This window comes from Hyperolius riggenbachi, chromosome 2, assembly GCF_040937935.1.
Source record: "Hyperolius riggenbachi isolate aHypRig1 chromosome 2, aHypRig1.pri, whole genome shotgun sequence".
Lineage (NCBI taxonomy): Eukaryota > Metazoa > Chordata > Amphibia > Anura > Hyperoliidae > Hyperolius > Hyperolius riggenbachi.
Window position 1 is genome coordinate 296,920,920 of NC_090647.1, and position 21,882 is coordinate 296,942,801.

Here is a 21,882-nt window from a genome sequence, read left to right on the forward strand (position 1 = left end):
TTCAGTCATTCATGTTTGTGTTGTATGAGATTGCATCTCTATGCACAATATGTGAATACTTCTGGCTCCATTGATATCCAAAGAAATACAGACAAAATTGGCCTAAAATATCACACAGCTGATCACATGTCCCCTTCCGTGCACAGTAACTGCGTTTCACCAACAGGTGAAACGTCTAAACTCCAGAAAGGAACCGGCACTGCTTCAGTATAAATAGCTCTTTATTGTAATAAAGTTAAAACATCATAGGCCAAAAAGAGTGGCTACAGCTCTTTGTTTCGGGACTCTGCCCTCATTCACACAGGTGTGTGGTGTAAACAAGGGCAGAATCCCAAAAGAAGGCAGTAGCTACTTTCCAGCCTTTTTGTCCTATGATGTTTTAACTTTATTACAATAAAGAGCTATGCTATCCTCTGCCTAACGCTAACCTCTCCTCTCCGATGTCTAACTAACCTCTCCTCTCCGATGTCTAACACTAACCTCTCTGATGACTAGCACTAACCTCTTCTCTCCAATGCCTAGCACAAACTTCCTGTATCTGATGCCTAGCAATAACCTCCGCCTAAAGGTGCTCACTAATGATGCATTCTTGATAGTACAATCTTAACACTTCTAAATAATATGTGGGACTACCTAAAGTATCTACTCAAAGTATGTGGACTCAGCTTACTCTTCTACTACATAGATTTGGTAAGATTGTACAATCAAGATTGTATCATTAGTGGGCATGCCAAATCTGCAGTTGACAAGCTAATAAGTAAGTACCAAGTATATTTAAGTACTAGATGTAATAAATTATTAAATGTACTGAATCGCCATACATTACTTAATATTTTGTACATGGAAAACCAAACAAATATCATCACATTTTACTTCTGCTCTTCTTCTGTTCTTTTGTTTTATTTTCAACTCTCTTTTTATTATAAATTTAAGAGAGTAATAAATAAAAAAGATAAAACAGCCAGAGATACAATGAACCAGCATGATATCGCAACTAACAAAACACATATGAAAAGGGAGTTAGCAGAATAATAATGCAGCATGAGCAAAATCATCAAAAAAGTCAGGCAGTAAACTGAGTAACAATCAGAAAAGTTCCAGAATGAGTTAAGCCATAAGGTAGGTAAGGTTAGATTTAAATAAGGAGTGCAGCCCAATCGGACCAGGGGTCCCAGATTTTATCAAAGCAGGGAGTAGTTTCCCTGATTATTGGAAGTAGTCTTTTTGAAAATATAAATGGAGTGGGCTTTATTGATCAGTTCTGACCTGGATGAGGGGGTAGGGATCTTCAAGTCTTAGCCAACAGTGCTTTACAAGCATTGCAAATTTGGCCCAAAAGTTTGTTTTGATGCTTAGGCAGTTGAGAATGGGGTTTATGGAATGATGCTGACCAAGGATTCGGTTGGACTTGCACTGCCAAACACTTCAGATGTCAATGAGAAGCAACTCACCCAGAACTCACTGACCAGCAGACAGAGCCACCAAGTGTACCTGATCTGCAGGGGCATTAAATCCACGGAAACATAAGTTCGAAGACACAAGACCCCACTTTGCAAGCTGAACCGGGGTTCGAAACCAGTTGTACAATTTTCTGTAGCTGGGCTCCTTAGTGACCGTATTGGCCAAGGAGCAGCCCAGAGCCCTGTAAACATGGACTCCCATTCCTCCTCATCCCAAGAGGCATTCAATCTACCCTGCCATTTTAACATAGCCTGGGACTGAACCAGAGGTTTGTGGTACCATAAATCGTAATATGTAGTGGAGATTAGGCCATCTGGTAGAGGAGAGGAATAGCTAATATTCTCCAGGCTAGAAAAGGTGGCTCTGGTGCCCTGGGAGAGTTTGGATGGTGCAAAGTACCGGACCTGGAGATACCGATAAGTTTCCGAATCAGGGAGAGAATCAGAGAGAAAAAAACTTGACCTTCATCTGAGACCATGATATGAGAGCACAATCCTTGAGAAGATCTGCAATCGAGCTGATACCCCACATTTTCTTCTTCTGTTCTTGTGTATATGGTTAATAAGATATTTCTACATCACTTTAATCCTGTATGCTATTGTCAATAGTTCACAAATGAAGACAAAGGACATTACAAAGCTGTGGTGAACGATAGCAGAGGAGAAGACACTAGTGAGCTGGACCTTACCAATGAAGGTAGGTGATGAACATTGTTAATTTCAAGGTATGAAAAGAATGTTCTTTTATATAAAGCAGACATATGGAGGTTTGCCTTACAACAAATAAAGGAGGTGCTGGCTGGAGTGGGTGAAAGAGCTGGGTGTTGGCTGGGGTGGGTAAGAGGGTTGGGGTCTGGCTGCAGTGGGTTAGAGGGATGGGTGCTGGTTGGAGTGGGTGAGAGGGCTGGGTGCTGGCTGGTAGGGATGGGTGCTGGCTGGAGTGGGTGAGAGGGCTGGGGTAAGTGGGTGGGAGGGCTGGGGTAAGTGGGTGGGAGGGCTGGGTGCTGGCTGGGGTGAGTGGGAGGGCTGGGTGCTGGCTGGTGTGGGTGCGCAACAACTTGGTGTGAACCTAGCTCAAGGGAGGTGAAAGAAGAATTCATAAAAGCTTATCTATAAGACATTTTAAATAAAGTTGTTTGGTTGCATTTCATTGATATAAAGTTCCTTTATTTGTTTTACGTTTTCCAGGCTTTGAAGAAATAATTAAGGAGATTTCTAGAATAAGTGGTAAGTGGTTCAGATAATTACATGCTTGATCAATTCCCACATTTTACCGTACAGGTAAATATTGAAATTTCAATGTTTGTGATATTGTTATGTTTGATGTACAAGAAATCAAAATTATTTTTACATGACAAAAAAAGGGCTTGAATATTGAATTAACTGAAAGACTGTGAATGAGAAGTCAGTTTTTAATATGAGCTACAGAGACATCTGCTGCTGCATTGGCCATTTACTGTATTCTAGAAGACGATTTTTAAAGACGAAATGTAATGCATTCTAATTGGTAAAAATGATCAGTATATTTATTTTTACAGATCAAAGACTGCAGAAACAATAGTTATAGTCACCATAACATATTAACTTTATCAAGAGCTGTTGATATGTTTGTTTCTGCTTTATATGTGGAATTTGTAAATTAGTTTTATTAGCCCTGTAATAAAATATAGATTGCCATGGGTAAATGTGTATGTATACTATTAGATATCCACTGTAAAATGTAATATATATTATACATACAAGAAAAACACTAACCTATTGCCAATGTTTTGAAGTTTTCCAGTTAAACAGACATGTTTTTTTTCTCCTACAAGCACTGTCTGCCTCTCCATTGAAATGTCAAGGCACAGCTGAAGGAATTAAGATCTACAGTGATGTGAAATATTTCACAGAAATCATGAATCCTGTGTGGTACCACAAGTATGTAATATTTATTATAATGCTGTTTACACAGAGGACACAGAGGGCTCAGAATAACAGTGTACTTGGCTTCTGAGCTCTACCAGCCCAACATACCAGGCATCCAGGCTTGGATTCTTGGCACAGTGAGGCAGAAAGCAGCTACCATCTGCTTTGCCAGCAGTCCACATTTCCCTCAGCACTGAAGCGGTATTCTGTAAGGCATGCTCTTCTCACATGGCACTTATGCCCATAGTTGACATGCAGATGTTTGACATTGTTATCTGGCAATGGGCACTGACATTATGCTATATAGATGAGAGGCTTAGCTAACCTCAGTGGAAACAGTAACAATCAGATGTGGATTTTTGGCACATCTGATTATTGATTATCCCAAATGATGTAACATGTCTGTTTCTGTGCTATAATTGTACACATAAGATCAGTACCAAATTTAAACAAAATGGACACATCTCACTTTTACTTCAAAATTACCTTTATATACCAATAATTTATTTTTATTTTGGCACCTAAACATTACAGACACACATACTCTTCAACTTGTTTTTGATTTTTTTTTTTTCATAAAAAGCATTTATGCTGAATTACTGTCATTTTTTTCTGAGGCTAATCTTAAAGTGGACCCGAACTCTTGCACAACACAGAAGGCAAACATAGAGAAATGCTCCCTGTATGTATTTAGAGAGTTTAGAATGCCTGATTCCCCCTCATCTGTGAGTAATTACGAGTTATAATTTGATCTCTCTGCTGTGTCCGCTGGCTGCCTTGGCAGAGCAGCTAATTTGTAAGCACAGGATGTTAACCCTATGTCTGCTTTGATGAAAGCAGGAAGTAGACACACTGCAGAATTATACTGCAGAATTTGTATCAGTTGTAACGAAGAAATTATTATGCTGTTGCTTATCTTCTAGAGCAGGGAGGAAGTTCTGAGTTCTGGTCCACTTTAACGCCTTGCTTTAACTCTCAATACAAGGAAAGCTCTGGCCTGATATTAATATAAGCAGCTGCAATATATATTTTTTAACATATGGATCACATTCCTGCCTTTGCAGGTAAACTATAAAGTGTTAAATAGGTGGCATGATGTACTAATATATATCATAAAGTGGGATGTTTTATAAGTGCAATGTTTATAAGGTCTTTTGTCTTTTTCTTGCCTGTAGAGATAAGAAGCTATCTAGCTCAGATAGACTTAAATCAGGAAGCACAATGAATCAAGTCTGGCTCCAGATAAGTAACCCAAATGATTCCGATCGAGGCTTGTACACTTTGGAACTGTTTGATGGAAAGGACATTCACAAACGGACCCTTGACCTAAGTGGAAAAGGTAATGAAAAGCAATTTATGTACAGAATGTTTGCAATCCTGTAAGGGATGGTTCACAATCAGGTTGCAAAACACTAGTTGCAATCGCCTAGCAAGAATCACGTTGCCCTGTTCAAGAGAACAAGAATCACATTGTGTTCACCAGCAAAATGTTTGCAATTTATGCAAATTGCAAACACTGCAGTGAGAATTATACCATGGGATACATTATAAGTCACAGCTGTTTGCTGATCTAAATGAAAACAAAGGTCTCTCTGGGACAATGCTTCCCAATTTGGCACCATTCATGAGAATGTACCAATGGCATTTAATGAAGCGTGAGACTTCTTGATGTTGTGCACTAAATTTGGTGCAAAAATGTAGTGAGTTTTCTACCCTAGATCTGCCAATAGTACCTAATCCCAACAAAGGTGTCCTAGCACTGGCACTAGCTCGTTTATAGGCCTTCACCAGATGCCTGTCGCAATATCCCCTTTCCGTCAAACGACTCCTCAAATTAGCAGTTTCTTCATGGAAGACCATATCATCTAAGCAATTAAGTTGGTGCATTCACCAATTCAAGTTTATTGCCATAGAGTGACATCAGAAGAACCTTTCTCCTAAATACATGCAAGTTAGATACTGTTTCAAAAATATCCTCACTCCGGTAGGGCAAAATCCCAAACTCTTGGATAGAAGGGTGATCACCTTACTGGAGATAAACTCCACCATCAAGTTAATCACTTTAAAATGTTGGTGTTCAATTGCAGTTACCTGTGACTTCCCATCACTCACTCCTCCAGGGCCATTTTGTCTAAAAAACAGAAGCAGATGAGAAAGAGGATGATGGGCCAACAGCCCCCCTCCCCCTAAACTGGAGCCCATTGCACCCATTTCCTCCTGTCCCTCTGAGTCTGTCTGACATAGTGATACACACTTTTTCTTTTTGCTGTTTGGTTTCCTGGGTGGATTTTGATGACCACCTTTAGATCTGGCGGTAAAGTGTTTAAGACGGTCTCGGGCAGACGAGAAACAGAGGTTGCGGTAATAACTGGTGAATCTGACTCCTCCGCACCAGGGGGTTGAGGGTTCGGATTCCTTGTGGGGCTAAATAAAGTTTGTATCTATTTCCCTCTGTTTTTTCAATGTTACCTGTGTAAAATGAAAGCTACATTTTCTTCACAATGGCTATCATTCATAAAGCATTACCGCATGTGGTAATGCAGAAAACAGATGACTTTACCAAGCACTTAGGGCCTGTTTCCACTACACGCATATTGGATGCAAAATGGATGCAGAAAATCTGACTCCAATGAATGCCTATGGGAAAATCTGCATCAGAAAAATTGTGTTTAGTGGAAACAGGCCCATGAGCATCCATAGGAGTCAGTTTTTCTGCATCCAATCTGCATGTAGTGGAAACAGGCCCTTAGCAAAATGTCAATTCATAGCATGAAAAGCTGAAATTCTCGAGCAGTGAGGTAAATTACCGCCTTATGCAGTGACTAACTCAACACATGTCAGTTATTGTCAATTCATAAAGATTAGAGCAGGCGGTAATGGCACGGAGCATACCGCCAGTGGTGGGCAGATATTTTCCGTGATCACGGATTAGCCATGATTCACGAGCATTTTTTTACTATTCGGCTTCGGTATTCGACGCTGTGATCGGTTCTGGATCACGGAAATTGACCACGGCAATGCCGTGAATAAGAATATTCGGAACGCATTCACGGTCGTGATCGCAGTGGGTAAAGCCATGATTAGGTCGTGATTAGCGGAAATAGGCGAAAATGACATCCCCCTGGGCCAATCAGAGGCCCCAAGCCAGGCCCTTGCAACCAATCATAGGAGGGGAGGCTCTGCCCTCCCCTCCTGTATATAAAGCGGTGGCCATGTTGAAAACCTTCATCCTTGCTAGACTGTGGCAATGAGAGGATCATCTCCAGGCCATTTGTTGCTTCAGCAAACGCGTTTTTTTGTCAAAAACATAGCGTTTTTACTCCTAACAGTGCTCTTACATTGTAGTATATACTTGTATTCAGCTAGCTAGCCAGTGAGTGATTACTTAAAGTGAACCGAGCACCTTTTTTTCACTCAGGACATTTTTATAGCACATGAAAAATGTATGCCGACTATCTGTTTCATTATTAAAATAAACTTTAATTTTACCTTGTATTTTACATTCAAAGTTGTTAAATTGGCCTGTTTGAGCAGGCCTGCCGACCGTCACCATCCGCAGAGAGTTCAGGAACCTCTAATTGTTTTATTGAGCTAATTACCAAGAGGTAAACAATGCCTTTCATCCACAAAGGGGGTGAATAATTAGGAGTGTGTCTTCAAAGCCAGGGTGTGTGTGAATGTGTCAAGATAGCATCTCTGACTTCTGTAAATAAGGAATGTGAGAAGGGGAGAGGGGAACATGGCAGCTTCTATGTCAGGAGGGATTCCAATGAAAGAGAATGTGGTCAGTTACCTTTAAGTTAGTTGTAGTCAGTGTAGTTCAGTGAGAGAGTGTACTGATTGCTGTGTTTAGTGCAGGCAGGTTCACTGATTCTACTGCTCTATTAGTGACTGTATATCCTTGTATTTAGCTAGCCAGTGAGTGATTAACTTCAGTTAGCTGTAGTCAGTGACAGTGTACTGATTGCTGTGCTTAGTGCAGGCAGGTTCAACTTCACACTGATTCCACTACTCTATTACTGTATACTTGTTAGCTCACTAAGTTTAGTCAGTGACATTGTACTGTTCTAGTAGTGCAGGCAGACCACTGTCCACTAATTTTTGTGCTCTTTATTATTTTACTGTATATCACTTGTATTCAGCTCATTAGCCCGTGATCAACTTCATATTTATGGCTGTACATTTTTAGAAGCACTGGCAACGTAAAGTAGGAGTGAAAATGTTATTGTAACAGTTATATTACCGACAAATATATTAAATCCAGTTAAGCCACGCAGCATTTTTTTTTGTCGATGTTTGTCTACCTCGAAAATAGGAGAACCTGCATGACCTCATAACAATATAAAGACACCTTTTCCAATGTACTGGCTTAACTGGATTGCTGCTACTAAGTTGGGATTGGATTCTGACAACGCCACGTTGTGCAGCCTCAAACCTGCAACTATAGACAAATAGTACATTTTTATAATTACAAACAAATAAAACTTTACTTTGTATCTTTTCTAGCATTTGATGATGCTATGGCAGAACATCAAAAATGCAAGTGAGTATACATAATTTTCTTACACAAAAGCACAACGTTCAGCATTCCTATTCTAGGATTTAGCTATCATTGACTACTCTCCTCATACCAAGATAAATGGAAGCAGATAACAGCTACCATACATGGTTAGATGTATTTAATAGATTAGATGCTATACTTGACAACAATAATCAATTTGTTAAAAAGTATGGCCTTGATGATTGATTATCACTGCATTGATTGTATGGCAATGCTAAAGGTAGCCAAACATGATTAACCACGTCAGGATGAGAGCAATTTTCACTTATCAGCACTGCTCCCATTCATTCGTCAATAACTTTATTACTAATCACACCTAAATTATCTATATATCGTTTTTTTCAGGACAAATTAGGCTTTTAGTGAGTGATATTTTTGTTTAGTAATTACCTTATTTTCTATGGATTTTCAAAGGGAAATTAAGGTAAAAAATAGAAAAAAACACTATTTCTCCATTTACATCCAATATAGCTTTACAATAAACAGTGCTAAGTATAAGTTAAACCCACAAATTGTATTTGCTCATCCATCCTGGTTATTACAACATTTAGATTATGTCCCTAGCACAATGTATGGTGACATTACTGTATTTGGAAATAAAGGTGTCATTTCTCTGTTTTGGGTTGTTTGCTTTCTCATTGTACACGATTGATGATTATGAGAGCTTATTTGCAAAAATAATAGTAATATACCTTCATGGCATACATATTTAAAAAGCCAAGTTCCTAAGGTAACAATACATGCATTTTTTCTTATATTCTGTCACTTTGTTTTCATTTTACAACTCTTTTATTTTGGTACAGATTATGTTTTTATGTTGGATTGAGTTTGTCCCTACCCATTTTTTATGTCAAGTGCGCCAAAGCTTTAAGACACACTAAAATGTATTCTACAACTCTTCACTGTAAAAATGATACCATATATGCATCATTTAGTAACAAACTGGTGGTGCACTATCCACAAATACACTGGACAAATATATTCGTCCAGTTAGGCTTAAGTGGTTAAGATTTTTGAGGAGGGGTTTGAACCAAAGAAATCTGATGGATTTTTGCACTTGTAAAACTGAAACAACATACCATACACTTATGATTGATTTTCCAGTTTTTTTTTTTTTTTATTATTATTTTGAATAAAACATTCAGGTTTTATAATTTTCTGTTTTTTAAAACACCGAAAATATTTATCAAAAATTTCTAAAAGAAAAAAAAATGCCTGGCCAGATTCATGTCTGTAATAAAGAACTATTGTACCGGTGAGTTTTCTGTTAGTGAAGGATGCTTTGAAATCACTTTAATTATTAATCATTCTTGGTGTGGTTTTGTAAACACCTGGAAAACTGTATATAGTGGTTTTCCACATTATAGTAAAGCAGCGGTTAGTGGAAATAGGACAGTTAATAACCCAGGTGTATCGCCTCTCTCAAACCACAACTCTGCAATGAACTTCAGTTTGGAAATCTGCTGGTGAAATAAACAGCAGTTGAAGGAAATTACCACAACAAAAACACTGTACATTGCAGAATAACATGTGTCGTAGTTCCTATAGTGCCTTAAAGTGGAATGAAACCCAGCATTTCTTCTTTGCGCTAATCGATTATTTACAGCATATTATATACAACCAGCATTATTTTTTTACTAGAACAGCATTCAAAGGGTTACACACAGGAAGTTCCCTGCCAGCAAAGCTGGACAAATCCAAACTTTAGATAATGTTATCTTGCACTTAATTGTATCAAGTGAGGAATGTAAATAAACACTTCTATGACACTGCAGGCTCAGCTGAACAAAGACAGACAGTCATTAAGTATTTATGCTTAAAGGTGGCCATACACTCGTTACATTAGCAGCAGATAGATCATCAGATAGATTTTCTGATCTATCTGATGTGTTTAGCCACATTTTTTACTAGGAACAGATTTCCAATAGATTTCAGTATGAAATCTATTGAAAATCGATCTGATGGCATTTTTTGCCATTAGATTTCCATTAGGTCCAATGCAAATTGATAAGCAATCTCATCAGATCGACCTAGATTTTCCAGCTTGTCAGATCGATTGAAATCGTTCGAAATCGGCCGCAATTCGATCAGGCAATCGATTTGTGATCGATCGATTGTGATCGATCGGCCGCTAATCGGCTGAGTGTATGGGTGTAACGGTCTTGTGTCGTAGCTCAAATGTCTGATTATATGGTGATCTGCAGAATCACCAATAATACAGACGCTATACCTGATTATGGGTGACCTGCAGAATCACCAATAATACTAGTATAGCAGACAAAGAGCTGAGTGAGTAGTGATTGGGTGCAACCGTAACTTTAATAGCGAATAAGACCTCACCAGAGGGGCTGGTGAGGTACTATCAGTACACTGAGCGTGTACTAAAGTACAAGCTCCAGCAAGCTGGAGAAACAATACTGAAAGAGGCTTAATCTCCCGAGAAGCGGGAGATTCAGAATGTACTGCAGGCAAGAGAACACCCGAGGGTTGGGTGACTCAGACTGTACAGCAGCCTAGTGATCACCCTAGGAGTAGGTGAGTCAGGCTGTACTGCAGCCTAAGAGACACAATAAACTACAAATGACAGGTTAGCTAAGGAGCAGGTAATTAAGCCTAGCAGAACTCTTTTACCAGAGGAGCTGGCGTAGCTAGCACCTCACCAGTGGCGAGGGCCCACTGGTGAGTAGAAAGGTCAGGCAGGCAAGGTTCGACAAAAGAGAGGTAAGTATCGGTACAGGATTGTGAGACAAGAGAGTAATCGGTAATCAGGCAGAGGTTCAGCAACAGGAAGGTATGTATCGGTACAGAATCGTGAGACAGGAGAGTAATTGGTAGTCAGGCAGAGGTTCAGCAACAGGTAGGCAGATAGGCAAAAGTACAGGATCAGAAAGCAGGATCAGAGTCAGAGTAAATATTTAAGAGGCATACACAGGAGATCAATACAGAAAGCAATATCCTAGTCTAGGTGTGAAGTCCTTGGCAACAACACCCGGGAACTAGTCTAAACAAATACCAATAGCAAGTAGCAATATCCTAGACTAGGTGTGAAATCCTTAGCATCAACACCAGGGATCTAGCCTAAGGTCTGAGCGCTAACACGCAAGTATTCACGACAACAGACGATGAGTGAATGAAGCCCGGAGGCTTAAGAAGCAGAGGAGACCCCACTGGCACGCCCCCCTTCCATCAGCCAATCCTGGGCGCCGTGGGACTCCTCTGACGTCAGCCGACCCGTAGGTCAGCTGTAGGGCTTCCTCTCTGTATAAAGGTCCCGTCTGTGCGCGCGCCCGCGCGCTAAGGCGACCCCCTGCCCGAGAGAACGTTCCGTCCTCGGCGTCCTAGACGGATGGCCGCTTGGAGGCAGCTGCGGCGGCGGTGCTGTTCGCCGCAGCTGCCTCGTGTCTTACAGTGGGCCCCTTAAGTTAGAAGATGAATAAAGCAGTTATAAATAAAATGCAAAGTCAGCTCTCAGGGCAAAAAAAGTGTACTTAGGGAACGTATCATTTCTAAATGAATAATACTTATGCACAAAAGCAAATATGATAACCGTATGGCATATAAAAAGTAGAAAAACATGTTTTTATTGAATATTATGTCAGGGTTTTATACCGCTTTAACACTCTTGTGGATGGGCCAGATGGATTCCCTTTAAGCTGTAAATATACCATATTTATTGACATATAAAATGTGATCAGCAGAAAACGGCGCTAGGGAAGCAGTGAGGGAGAGGTCTCTGATCGCTGCTGGAGCCGATGGATTAGGGGAGCCATGCTGCTGCTGCTTTCAATTATTCAAGGGGAGCAGAAGAGAACACAAGAGGGGAGCGGAGGAGATATGGGGGACAGAAGGGGACACAAATGGACACATGGGGCTTGATTCACAAAAGAGTGCTAACTGTTAGCACGGCCGTTTTCGCGTGAATTTTCGCGTTATAGTTTCACGCGAAAATTCGCGATCGCGTGCAATGCGAAAATTCACGCGAAAACGGCCGTGCTAACAGTTAGCACTCTTTTGTGAATCAAGCCCATGATGTACAAGGGGGACACAATAATTGGGGGAGAAAATCTACAAGACGCTCCTGCACCATGGACGCACCAGGTTTGGTATATTGTTTCCCTGGTTTTTGCACTCTACACCCAGGTGCATCTTATAGTCTGGAGTGTCTTTTATGCCGAAAAATACGGTAATTGTTTTGAGGGCATGATTGCCACCCTGTCAATGTGAATGAGGACCTTAAGTTACAATAAGGCAATGAATACTGGGAAACAAGTTGACCATTTACCTTGCCAGCCTTACTCAAGTTATGTTATTTCAAGCTAATCAGCAAACTCTGTGGCCTGGAAACCACTAGCAGTACTTTCCTAACCTATTCTAAAGCAATGCTATGTGTGTGATCCCACTTGAAGGATGTGAGTTTTAAAAAATCCTCCCTTAGCATTGCATTAGCAAGAGCTTTACAAATCACTGCTGCTTAGAAAGCGCTACTAGTGGGTTCCAGGCCCAAGGCCTGAAATCCACTAGCAGTACATTAGTAAACTATTTCTAAGCGCTTGTGATATGAAAAGTCCTTGCTAATGTAATGCTATCGGTGTTATCCCACTTGAGCGATGTGATTTTATAAAAATCCCCCATAGCATTGCATTAGCAAGAGCTTTTCAAATCACTAGCTCTTAGAAAAGGCTGCTAGTGGGTTTGAGCCCTTACTTCGATGTCACTATTATTTAAGGTGGCCATCAAAGGTGGTCATTGAGATGCAAATAATTCCAGCTTGCATGCAGATTTCATTCAAACTGTATGCAGCCTGGAATTGGACCAATCAAATTTGTCAGGATGTACCTTTTATTGGCTCAATTTCAAGCTATGCACAGTTTGCAAGAAATGTGCATGCAAGCCAAAAATATTTGCATCACCTGGACCCTTCTGTGCTAGCCAGACACTTTGCAGATTTAATCCTAGTGGTAGAATCTGCCAGACTGTAGACAATTCACCTCAGGACGGAAGTCTCTTTCCTAGAGGGGAAGAGTCTTCTGTGGGGTCAAAGTTTGTGGCAAGGCACCCTACCTCATTCACCTGAGTCCTTTGAAGCCTTATCTGATTTGTTTTTCTCCGGTTGTTCATGGGTCCACTCCATGGATTGATGTGAGGGGTGTTGTGTTGGGAGGTCGGGTCTTCCTTCTCTGGGCTGAGTTACAGGTATCCCCCATTTCCTCAGTAGCTCATATCCTTCCTCTGGGCTTTTAATGATGAAAGCTGTACCTTGATTCATGATTCTCATTTTAGTTGGGAATCCCCAGGAGTAGGGAATTCCTTTGTTTCTTAATGTAGTAGACACAGCAGTGTATTTCTTTCTTTCTTTTAAGGTGGTCTGGGACAAGTCATTATAAAATGTTAGCTTGTGGTACGGTTCAGGCAGTTTTTGCGCTCTTCTGGTTACTGCTAGGAAGCGTTCTTTAATATGATAAAAATGGATCCTAAGGATCACGTCTCTTGGGAGATGGTCTGCGATGAAAGTGGGCTTTGGCAGTCTGTGGGCACGATCCACTATAAGTTCAGACGGCACTATATCAGGGATTGCAGCTTTGATAACTTCTTTTACATGTCCCATCAGCTCTTCCGTCTTTACACTCTCAGGGATCCCTCTTATTTTGATGTTGTTCCGCCTATTGCGGTCTTCCGCATCCACAGATTTCTCTTTCAGCCATATCACCTCCCCCAGTACTTTTTTGTGGGAATCCACTAGCTCATTGTACGCTGTAGTAATTTCTGTGACCTTATTCTCTAGTTTGGAGACTCTCTGGTCGTTCTCCCATGCATACTGTGACATGTGTCCGGAGAGCGTCTTCATGTCATTCCGGATTTCCGTCATATTGCCCTGCAGCATAACGCTTTAAGGATTCCATAAAGTCTTTAAAAACCTTTTGGGTCACCGGTTGCTCTGTGGCATTGAGGTCTTTAAATGGATCTATGGGGGGAGGCATATTCGTTGTAGTGCTGGGGATATGTCCTACCTTACTCCGCAGACTCTCCTGGCGCTGTATGTTAGATCCAGCAGGTCCTGGTTTCAGAGGGCTGCGATCTCTGTCTTGTTCGTCCTCAGTGTCTTCCTCCAGATCCGCTTTATCTCCTCTACGATATGGGGTATAATGAGGTTTGAATCTGTCTCTTTGGTGCAGCGGTGTTGTTTGTAATGGATAGATTCCCATGTCCTCTTTGTGCTGGGAGCGCCCTCCATCTTGGCTGCGCATACCGTGCTGTGTATAACGGTGGCCATCTTGTCCTTCTTCCTCATAAAGATCCGTCAGCTTTCGTGGGATAATGGAGGTATCCTTCTTCTTATAACTCACTCTCCTCCACTCCATAGTAGTCAGGAAGTGTTCCCACAGGTTTTAGGTAAAAAACCAGGCTTTTCAGGCTGCTATTAGCCGCTTAATCAGGTGCTTTAGCCGGGAGCTACAGGCTCAAACAACCATCCAGCTCCAGCGTCAAGCCACGCCCAAAACAGTGGGTAAAAATAGAGGAAGAACAAATTCCAAGCGATGATATGATTTCCTATCTCAGCTCTAGGATTAATTGGAATATCCCCTTGAAAATCCCAAATCCTGTCACGGCCAATATGATCAGAGTATGGAAGGAACTAGTCAGTCTTAGTAGCAAAGACCCTTTAGCAATAAATATAGACGTTCCCTTATTAAGCTTATCATCAGCGTTGAAAAACTTACCATTAGATAATTGGGTGGAAAGAGATATTAGATTGATAGAAGATATCTTAAGTAATGGCATCTTAAAACCATTTGAAGAACTAAAAACTGATTATCAAATACCTGAGGAGGATAGGGTCAAGTACTTCAGAATTAAGAAATTTCTTACCAAACATACACCCCAACCTATCTTCCATTTACCACCAATAAAAAATATATTGGATGAACAACATTATAGACAAAAAGGTATATCAATTTTTTACAAGACACTATTAACATTGAAAGATGACACTTCTAGATGGCAGCTCAGGAAATGGCAGGAGCTCCTACAGACAGATGTTACACAGGAAGAGTGGGAGAAAGCTTATGGTTCTCTCAAAAAGGCCACACACTGTGTAACACACTATGAGAGCTATCTAAAACTCCTATGGCATTGGTATATGACACCGGAAAAAATTGCAACATTTGATACTAACGCCTCTCCGTTGTGTTGGAGGAAATGTAAAAAAACAGGATCTCTGCTGCATATTTTCTGGACGTGTCCTAAAGTGGCAGTCCTATGGGGAGAAATTGAGAGGTTTTTGAAAAAGCTTCCATTCTATCTAGCTAAAATCACCCCAGAGATGGCCTTACTACATTTAAAGACAACTGACATGCCCATAGGAGAAAGGTTCATTTTTAATCACATCTGTATTGTCACAAAAATTGGTATAGCTGAAAACTGGAGGACGTGTACTCTCCCCTCCTTGTCTAATATCTTAAAAAAGGTGGATGATAACTTAGTAGCGGAAAGATCATGGGCTATCAGATGTTGTAGTATCAGAACCTTCAGAAAAGGTCGTATTTATGGCCCATAGTTTATACAAATTCAAAACTCCTAAACATATAGAGCACACATGAGGAATTAATGGCCACTCTTGGTTTTGGGAAATATACTGGCTGACTGGTTATGGATAGATTATTTATTGTTTATTAGTAAAAAACCACTTAAACGAATGTATATCATATACCTACATTGAGTTATTAGAAACAGCAGGGAGAGCTTTACTGTCAGTATAGACAAAGTTTCCTGGATAGATAATGGTAATCAAATTAAAAAAAGGAGTGATTGGTGAGTGACCAAACAGCTCTTATCAAGGAGCTAGTAGTTAGGAAATAGTTAGTTAGTTAGTTAGTTTGTTAGTAGGTTAGTTAGTTAGAAAATAGGTTAGCTTACTTTAGATCAATATAAAGGAATTTTATAAGCTAATTAAAATCCATACATATCTTGGAAATATAAGAACACACAAGGATAAATAGGATACAGACTTCAACTGAGAACAAATTGTTTAAAGCTTAGGATAATATAGGGTGAAAGGTGGGAACTAGACTTTGGTTATTCCCTAAGTGCTTAAATACTCTTGGAGGCACCCTCTGGAGTCTCTGTAGGGGGGTAAAACTCCCCATTCTCCAGAGGTTGAGCTTCCCAATAGATCTACGAATAAGAAACAACAACTGGGAAAAAGAATACTCACCTAATCAAAACTGCATTGTCTTTAAGTAGCTATGTTAGCTACATTATAGCACTCAGAATAAAGCTGAAATAATAAATGTAACTTCTTCTTCTCTAATGTACAATATTGATGTAGAACATCCATTCAGACTACTACAAAATTGTACAAGTTTTGATTGAATTTTGATTGTATTATGATGTAAAACATGTTATTATGTAAAAAGTACTTTTGACAACTGGAAAATGTTATTGTTACATTTGTATAACTTGAAAATTTCCAATAAAAATAACTGAAAACGGAATCTGCCAGAAATATTTTCCGTACCGCAGTCACCTTAACTTGTAGTGCATAATCCCTGACTTGATTAAGTGCTTTTTGCCATAAATATCTGCAATATTTACAGTAATATTTTCTGCTCTGATTTTCAGGGAAGCTGCAGTAACAGAGAAAAGTAAGTGGCCTGGTAAAAAAGTAAGCGCTAATTGGCATGCAAAATAAATAAGAGATCACAAGCAAACATTCCTATCCTTGCTTTCTGAGAACTTACTACCCTTAACACACGTACGAGACATGTCGCCAGTCAGGGATTGGCACCCCGTTTATTTTATTTATTGTATTGCGCACCCACAATTTTTTCTGCATTTTTCTCTGCATTTGCATTTTTGAATTTTAGTTTTTTGGTTTATTTTTCATGCATTTGGGTTTTGCGTTTTGTTTTGTTTTTCATTATTATTAATTTGCCTTTTCAACAAATGAAAAAATACAGTATTATACAGTATCATGTTTTTTACAAAGACACATATGAAATGCATTACACTAACATTACCATGAATACTTCATAATTGCCATTATGATTATTGATAAGGTATACCTGTATGTGTTCCAGATCGTGCCAAAGTGGTCCGAGGGCTCCCTGATCTAGCAACAATAATGGAAGACAAGGTATGTTTACCAGTGGTAACATTGTTTGCTCAAAGAAGCTATTTTCTTGAAGGGCTCAAGGCCAGATTTAGGGAAAGGCCATACAGACTGTGGGAAGCTTCTGTCCAATGGGCATCATAGAGTCACTCTCTGGTCTCCAGTCAGTGACATTGTCTTCAGCCCTGCAACTTTCAGATATCTCACCGATAGCTGGATAGCCATCACGTCAATCAAGGCAGCAGCCATCCTAGAAGTGACAGCTTGAAGAACTTAACCAAGGAAATCAGCACCATAGGGGGAGGGTTCTTAGAGAAGAACTAGGACTCCCTGGAAAGGTAAGTATGTTTTAAACCACCAGGGCTCAAAGATGGATCAAGATGAAATGGGGCCCTATACAGGGTAGTAGATTTTGCCCAACCTAGTAGTAATTTTGGTAAGCTGAAATGGAGAAAGGTCAGAGAGGGGGGCAGGTGGGCCCCTTGACACCCACTAGGCCCCAGGAACCTGCCTAGGTTGCCTGGCGGATAATGTTGCTCTACTACTGAGTGCTCAGAGTTCTACTTTACACTGTCAGTCCATGATCACAATACCCCATAGAAATCTTTACTAGAAACATATGCTCTTAAAGGGAACCAGAGAGGAAAGATTTGTTAAAATAGAAAAAGATTTTATACATACCTGGGGCTTCTTTCAGCCCCATAAGCCTGGATCGCTCCCACGCCGCCATCCTCCGCTTCCTGGATCCGCCGGTACCGGGCCCCTCACTTCCGGCGGACGCGGCCAATTGTTCGCATCACAGGGGCTCCATCCATACACGTACGCATGCGGCTGCGCAGTAGGCAGCCACACGCATAACTGTATGGAGGGAGCCCCCTGTGATGCGGAGAATTGGCCGCGTCCGCCAGCCGACTGGCGGTAATGACGGGACCCGGTGGCGGCGGATCCAGGCAGCTGAGGACGGCGGCGTGGGAGCGATCCGTGCGTATGGGGCTGGAGGAAGCCCTAGGTATGTATAACATCTTTTATTGATCCTCTCTGGTTCCCTTTAAAGTGACCCCTTGCTAAAAACATATATGTTCCCTCTCCCCATTTTACAAATACTCCACATACATGTTAAAAATATATGCATAAATGCTAACGTTTCAATGTAAAAGTTGCACAACATTTCGGCACACAGGCCTTTGTCAACTCTATCCTGCACCATCAGAATTTTCCACTCCCGAATGACTTAAAGAGGAACTCCAGTAAATAATGTGAAAAAAGTGCTTCATTTTTACAATAATTATGTATAAATGATTTAGTCAGTGTTTGCTCTTCGTGAAATCTTTAGTCTCCCCGATTTACATTCTGGTGACATTTTTACTGTGGGCAGGTTATGTAGCTGCTACTAGCTGTTTTGGCTGTTAGAGACAGCTGTAAACAGCTATTTCCTGTCTGTGAACCTTGTTACATTGTGGCAAACTGGTCCTCAGAGCTTCTTGTGGGAGGGGTTTCACCACAATATCAGTCATACAGCGCCCCCTGATGGTCTGTTTGTGAAAAGCAATAGATTTCTCATGTAAAAGGGGGTATCAGCTACTGATTGGGATAAAGTTAAATTCTTGGTTGGAGTTTCTCTTTAAACATTGTTATTGAAAAAAGTAGACAATTCAATCACATTTCTAGTTTGAAAAAAGAAGAAATCTTACGATTTTCAAAATTTCCGTCAGATAGATGGGTCGATTGATAATTTCTGACAGGTCCGATCTGATTTTTGGTCGTTTTTCTGATTGATTTGTATAGAAGTGTTCAGAAAATGGATAAGAAAAACTATCAAAATTAGATCGGAACTGTCGGAAATGCTCTATCGACCCATCTATCTGATAGGAAATTGCATGGTGTAGTCCCAGCATTAGTCAAACTGGGAGGCTGCAGGATTAGCCTCAGTTGGTGTTGGTGTTACAAAGCATTAGTTAGGGTCGAGGAAGGCAGTGAGGCAGTACCGTCAGCAAACAGCAATGAGACGTATAACTGACAAAAAGAAGTGAAGGAAAAGTATGGCACAAAAGAGGTAAGTTAAACATCATAGCATATAGTAATTTAATCACTGTGCTTGACTTTCAAACTTTCCATCAAATGGTTTGCTCTAAGCTTCACAAAAACCAGGGAGACTGTCACAGTGGGAGTTTGTGACACATAATAAATTGTGATATGTAATAAAACCCTTCCTTAGTTATAACTGCCATGCTAATATCTATTTTGCAAGCATTTTCAGCAAAACTTTTGTCCCGTAACATGCTTCTTACATCTCAAGTGTACTAGTGCCTTCATCTGTACTAAAATCCATAAACATACCTAGAAAACCTACAAAATTTTACCCAACACGTTTGTCATGCTGCCATGCTCCCTCTAATATACTGTTCTGGAATCCTGTCCAGTGTCCTAAATACACCCACATCCTTCCACAATACAGCAGATGGCATCATTTTATTCATCCCCACGCTTCTTCATGCTACTCATGAAATAACAGCATCATTTAGTCCCTGATGACGGCGCAAGGCCGAAACCGGTAGGAACTGGAGACTGGGCAACTTATATGAGATCGTTTTTTGGATTTTAAATGTGTACTGGGTTACACTATATGCTTTTAACTACTAAGGGTCCCTGTCAAAAGGACCCTGGAAGTAAGTCATTGTATATGTGATATAGAATCAGCTTCTAATAAATGTTTTATGTGATTTTTGGATGGAGAAGTGACCTTTCTCGATTTATTTCTGGTGATGGTCACTGTAGAAATATACTTTTGAGCACTGTGGGGTGACTGCAGATGCCGATTTGAGTACCAAGCGCTGTGGATTTATATGCATTTTTCTTGAAGCATCATTTAGCAGCTGTCTCTCTGCACATTTTCATGCCTACTAGAAGATATTAAGGTGGCCACACACGATACAATAAAATGATCCGATTTTACGGCAATTCGATAAAAACAATCGGATCTCCCGAAAAAATCGAAAGCTTTTTTTTTATTCGACGGAAAAATCCGATCGGATTTCCCGTTTTTTTCGATTTTTATCTATCCGGAATGCCAGATATTTTTCTTCAATTTCTCTAAAGATTGTATGGTGTGTGTTAGATTGTCAATTTATTAATATACACACCCTAGCAATTTTCTCAGAGTTTCCAATCATTTTTATCATAATTGGGGAAAAATTGAACATAGGTGTGTGGTACATTGGTCATATTTTTGAAATGTTACAATCAGTCAGAAAAAATTGATTGCAATTATTTAATTGAACAGATATTTAAAAAATTGTATGGTGTGTGGCCACCTTTAGTGATGTCTTGTTAAGGAGATATTGTAGCAATGACATTCCAGATGGTATTCCAAAAGAACATTAACCACCCACCAAGGGTATTTCTAGACAAAATTGCTTTAGAATGTACAGTAGATGTTTTTATTTGCAAATATCAGTCAAATGCATGATTCTGTTTGCACTCCTAGACTTTGTGCTTGACATGCCACATATCTGGAGACCCTTCTCCTGAAATCTTATGGGTAAAGAATGAGAAGAAAGTAGTATTCAAAGACCGCTATAAACTGGATGTGAAGGGTACTGTGGTGACAATGACTATAGAAAAGATCTGTGCTAATGATTCTGGTCGGTATAGTATAACTGTGAAAAACAAGTATGGTTCAGAAGTTGGGCAAGTGACTGTAAGTGTATTTAAGCATGGTGAAGAGCCAGAAGAACTGAAGAAAACTTGGGACAAACCTGCAACACCTAAATCACTGACCTAAGAACAGAGCTGAAATATCTTACTGATATATCAAACAAATCTGTGTGAATTTTGCATGACGATGTGCATGATTATCCTTGAATAAAAATGTGGTATTGTTTGTCTGGTCTTCATTTAGACAGTCCTGTTGATTGCATGACTGTGAATTGAGATGCTTGTTCAGTGCAAGACATAGCAAAGATTTAGTAACACTAGTGCTAGATTTACACACTAACTACAGTGAGGTAATGGGAGAACATTTTGAGGACAAACATAAGTAAACCACAGAGTTGACCAGAAGCATTCCTTGTTGTCCAGCAACAATCACTGTTGCAGTCAAGTGGTATGTCAGTGCATCTGGAAGAGTAATGGCCCATACTCACGAGGGACTTTTGTCGCCTCAACACGCGGCGCGCGCGTGTTGCGGCGACAGGTCGCCCGTGAGTATGGGCCGTCGCACGCGCGCGCACCCCGAACTGTCGCCCGTCGCTCTTGTCGCCATGCGATTGAAAGTTTCAATCGCATGGCAACAGTCGCCGCCGCACCTCCGCCGCAACTGTCGCTAGTCCGCGTGAGTACGCGGACTAGCGACAGCAACCTCCATAGAGGTAAATGGAGCTTCCGGCGGGGGGAGGAGGAACGTCGGCGACAGCTTCCGTCTCGCCGCTGGTCCCTCTTCCGCGTGTGTACGCGGAGGGACCTGGAGAGAAGCTGTCGCCGGCCTGTCGCTAGCACGCTCACGTGTGCTGGCGACAGGCCACTTCTGCAGCCCGTGAGTACGGGCCATAAGTAAGCTGGACATTTAAGCTTTTACTGCTGGTGGGATTTTTCCAGCAAAGCTGGCAAGACATTTGGCACATAAGTGAGGAGCTAATCTCAAAATAACAGCCTCGTTTCAGACCAAAGACCAATCTAGGCTCAGAACATGGCAGACAAACTGTGGGAGAGAACTTAAAAGAAGATGTGAGAAGTCCTAGATGTGAGAATGAGAGGAGGTGACCAGGACAGAAAACAGGAGGGTATCATGGTAAGAGTAAAGGTTCTGGGGCTGAATGAAGACTCCTCATAACACACATTGCTGAAAA

General features: G+C 40.7%; 1 protein-coding gene across 1 annotated transcript in view; it reads left to right on the forward strand.

Annotated features, from left to right (window-relative positions):
* Positions 1 to 20,918, forward strand: part of MYOM3 (myomesin 3) — a 117,139-nt gene extending 96,221 nt beyond the window's left edge. The window contains exons 30-37 of the mRNA XM_068269003.1: positions 2,070 to 2,157; positions 2,649 to 2,687; positions 3,275 to 3,380; positions 4,544 to 4,707; positions 7,875 to 7,911; positions 16,549 to 16,571; positions 17,007 to 17,062; positions 20,523 to 20,918. Coding sequence (XP_068125104.1) covers positions 2,070 to 2,157; positions 2,649 to 2,687; positions 3,275 to 3,380; positions 4,544 to 4,707; positions 7,875 to 7,911; positions 16,549 to 16,571; positions 17,007 to 17,062; positions 20,523 to 20,819 — 810 coding nt within the window. The 3' untranslated portion in view covers positions 20,820 to 20,918. The remainder of the gene's footprint in view (positions 1 to 2,069; positions 2,158 to 2,648; positions 2,688 to 3,274; positions 3,381 to 4,543; positions 4,708 to 7,874; positions 7,912 to 16,548; positions 16,572 to 17,006; positions 17,063 to 20,522) is intronic.
* Positions 20,919 to 21,882: the final 964 nt, after the last annotated feature.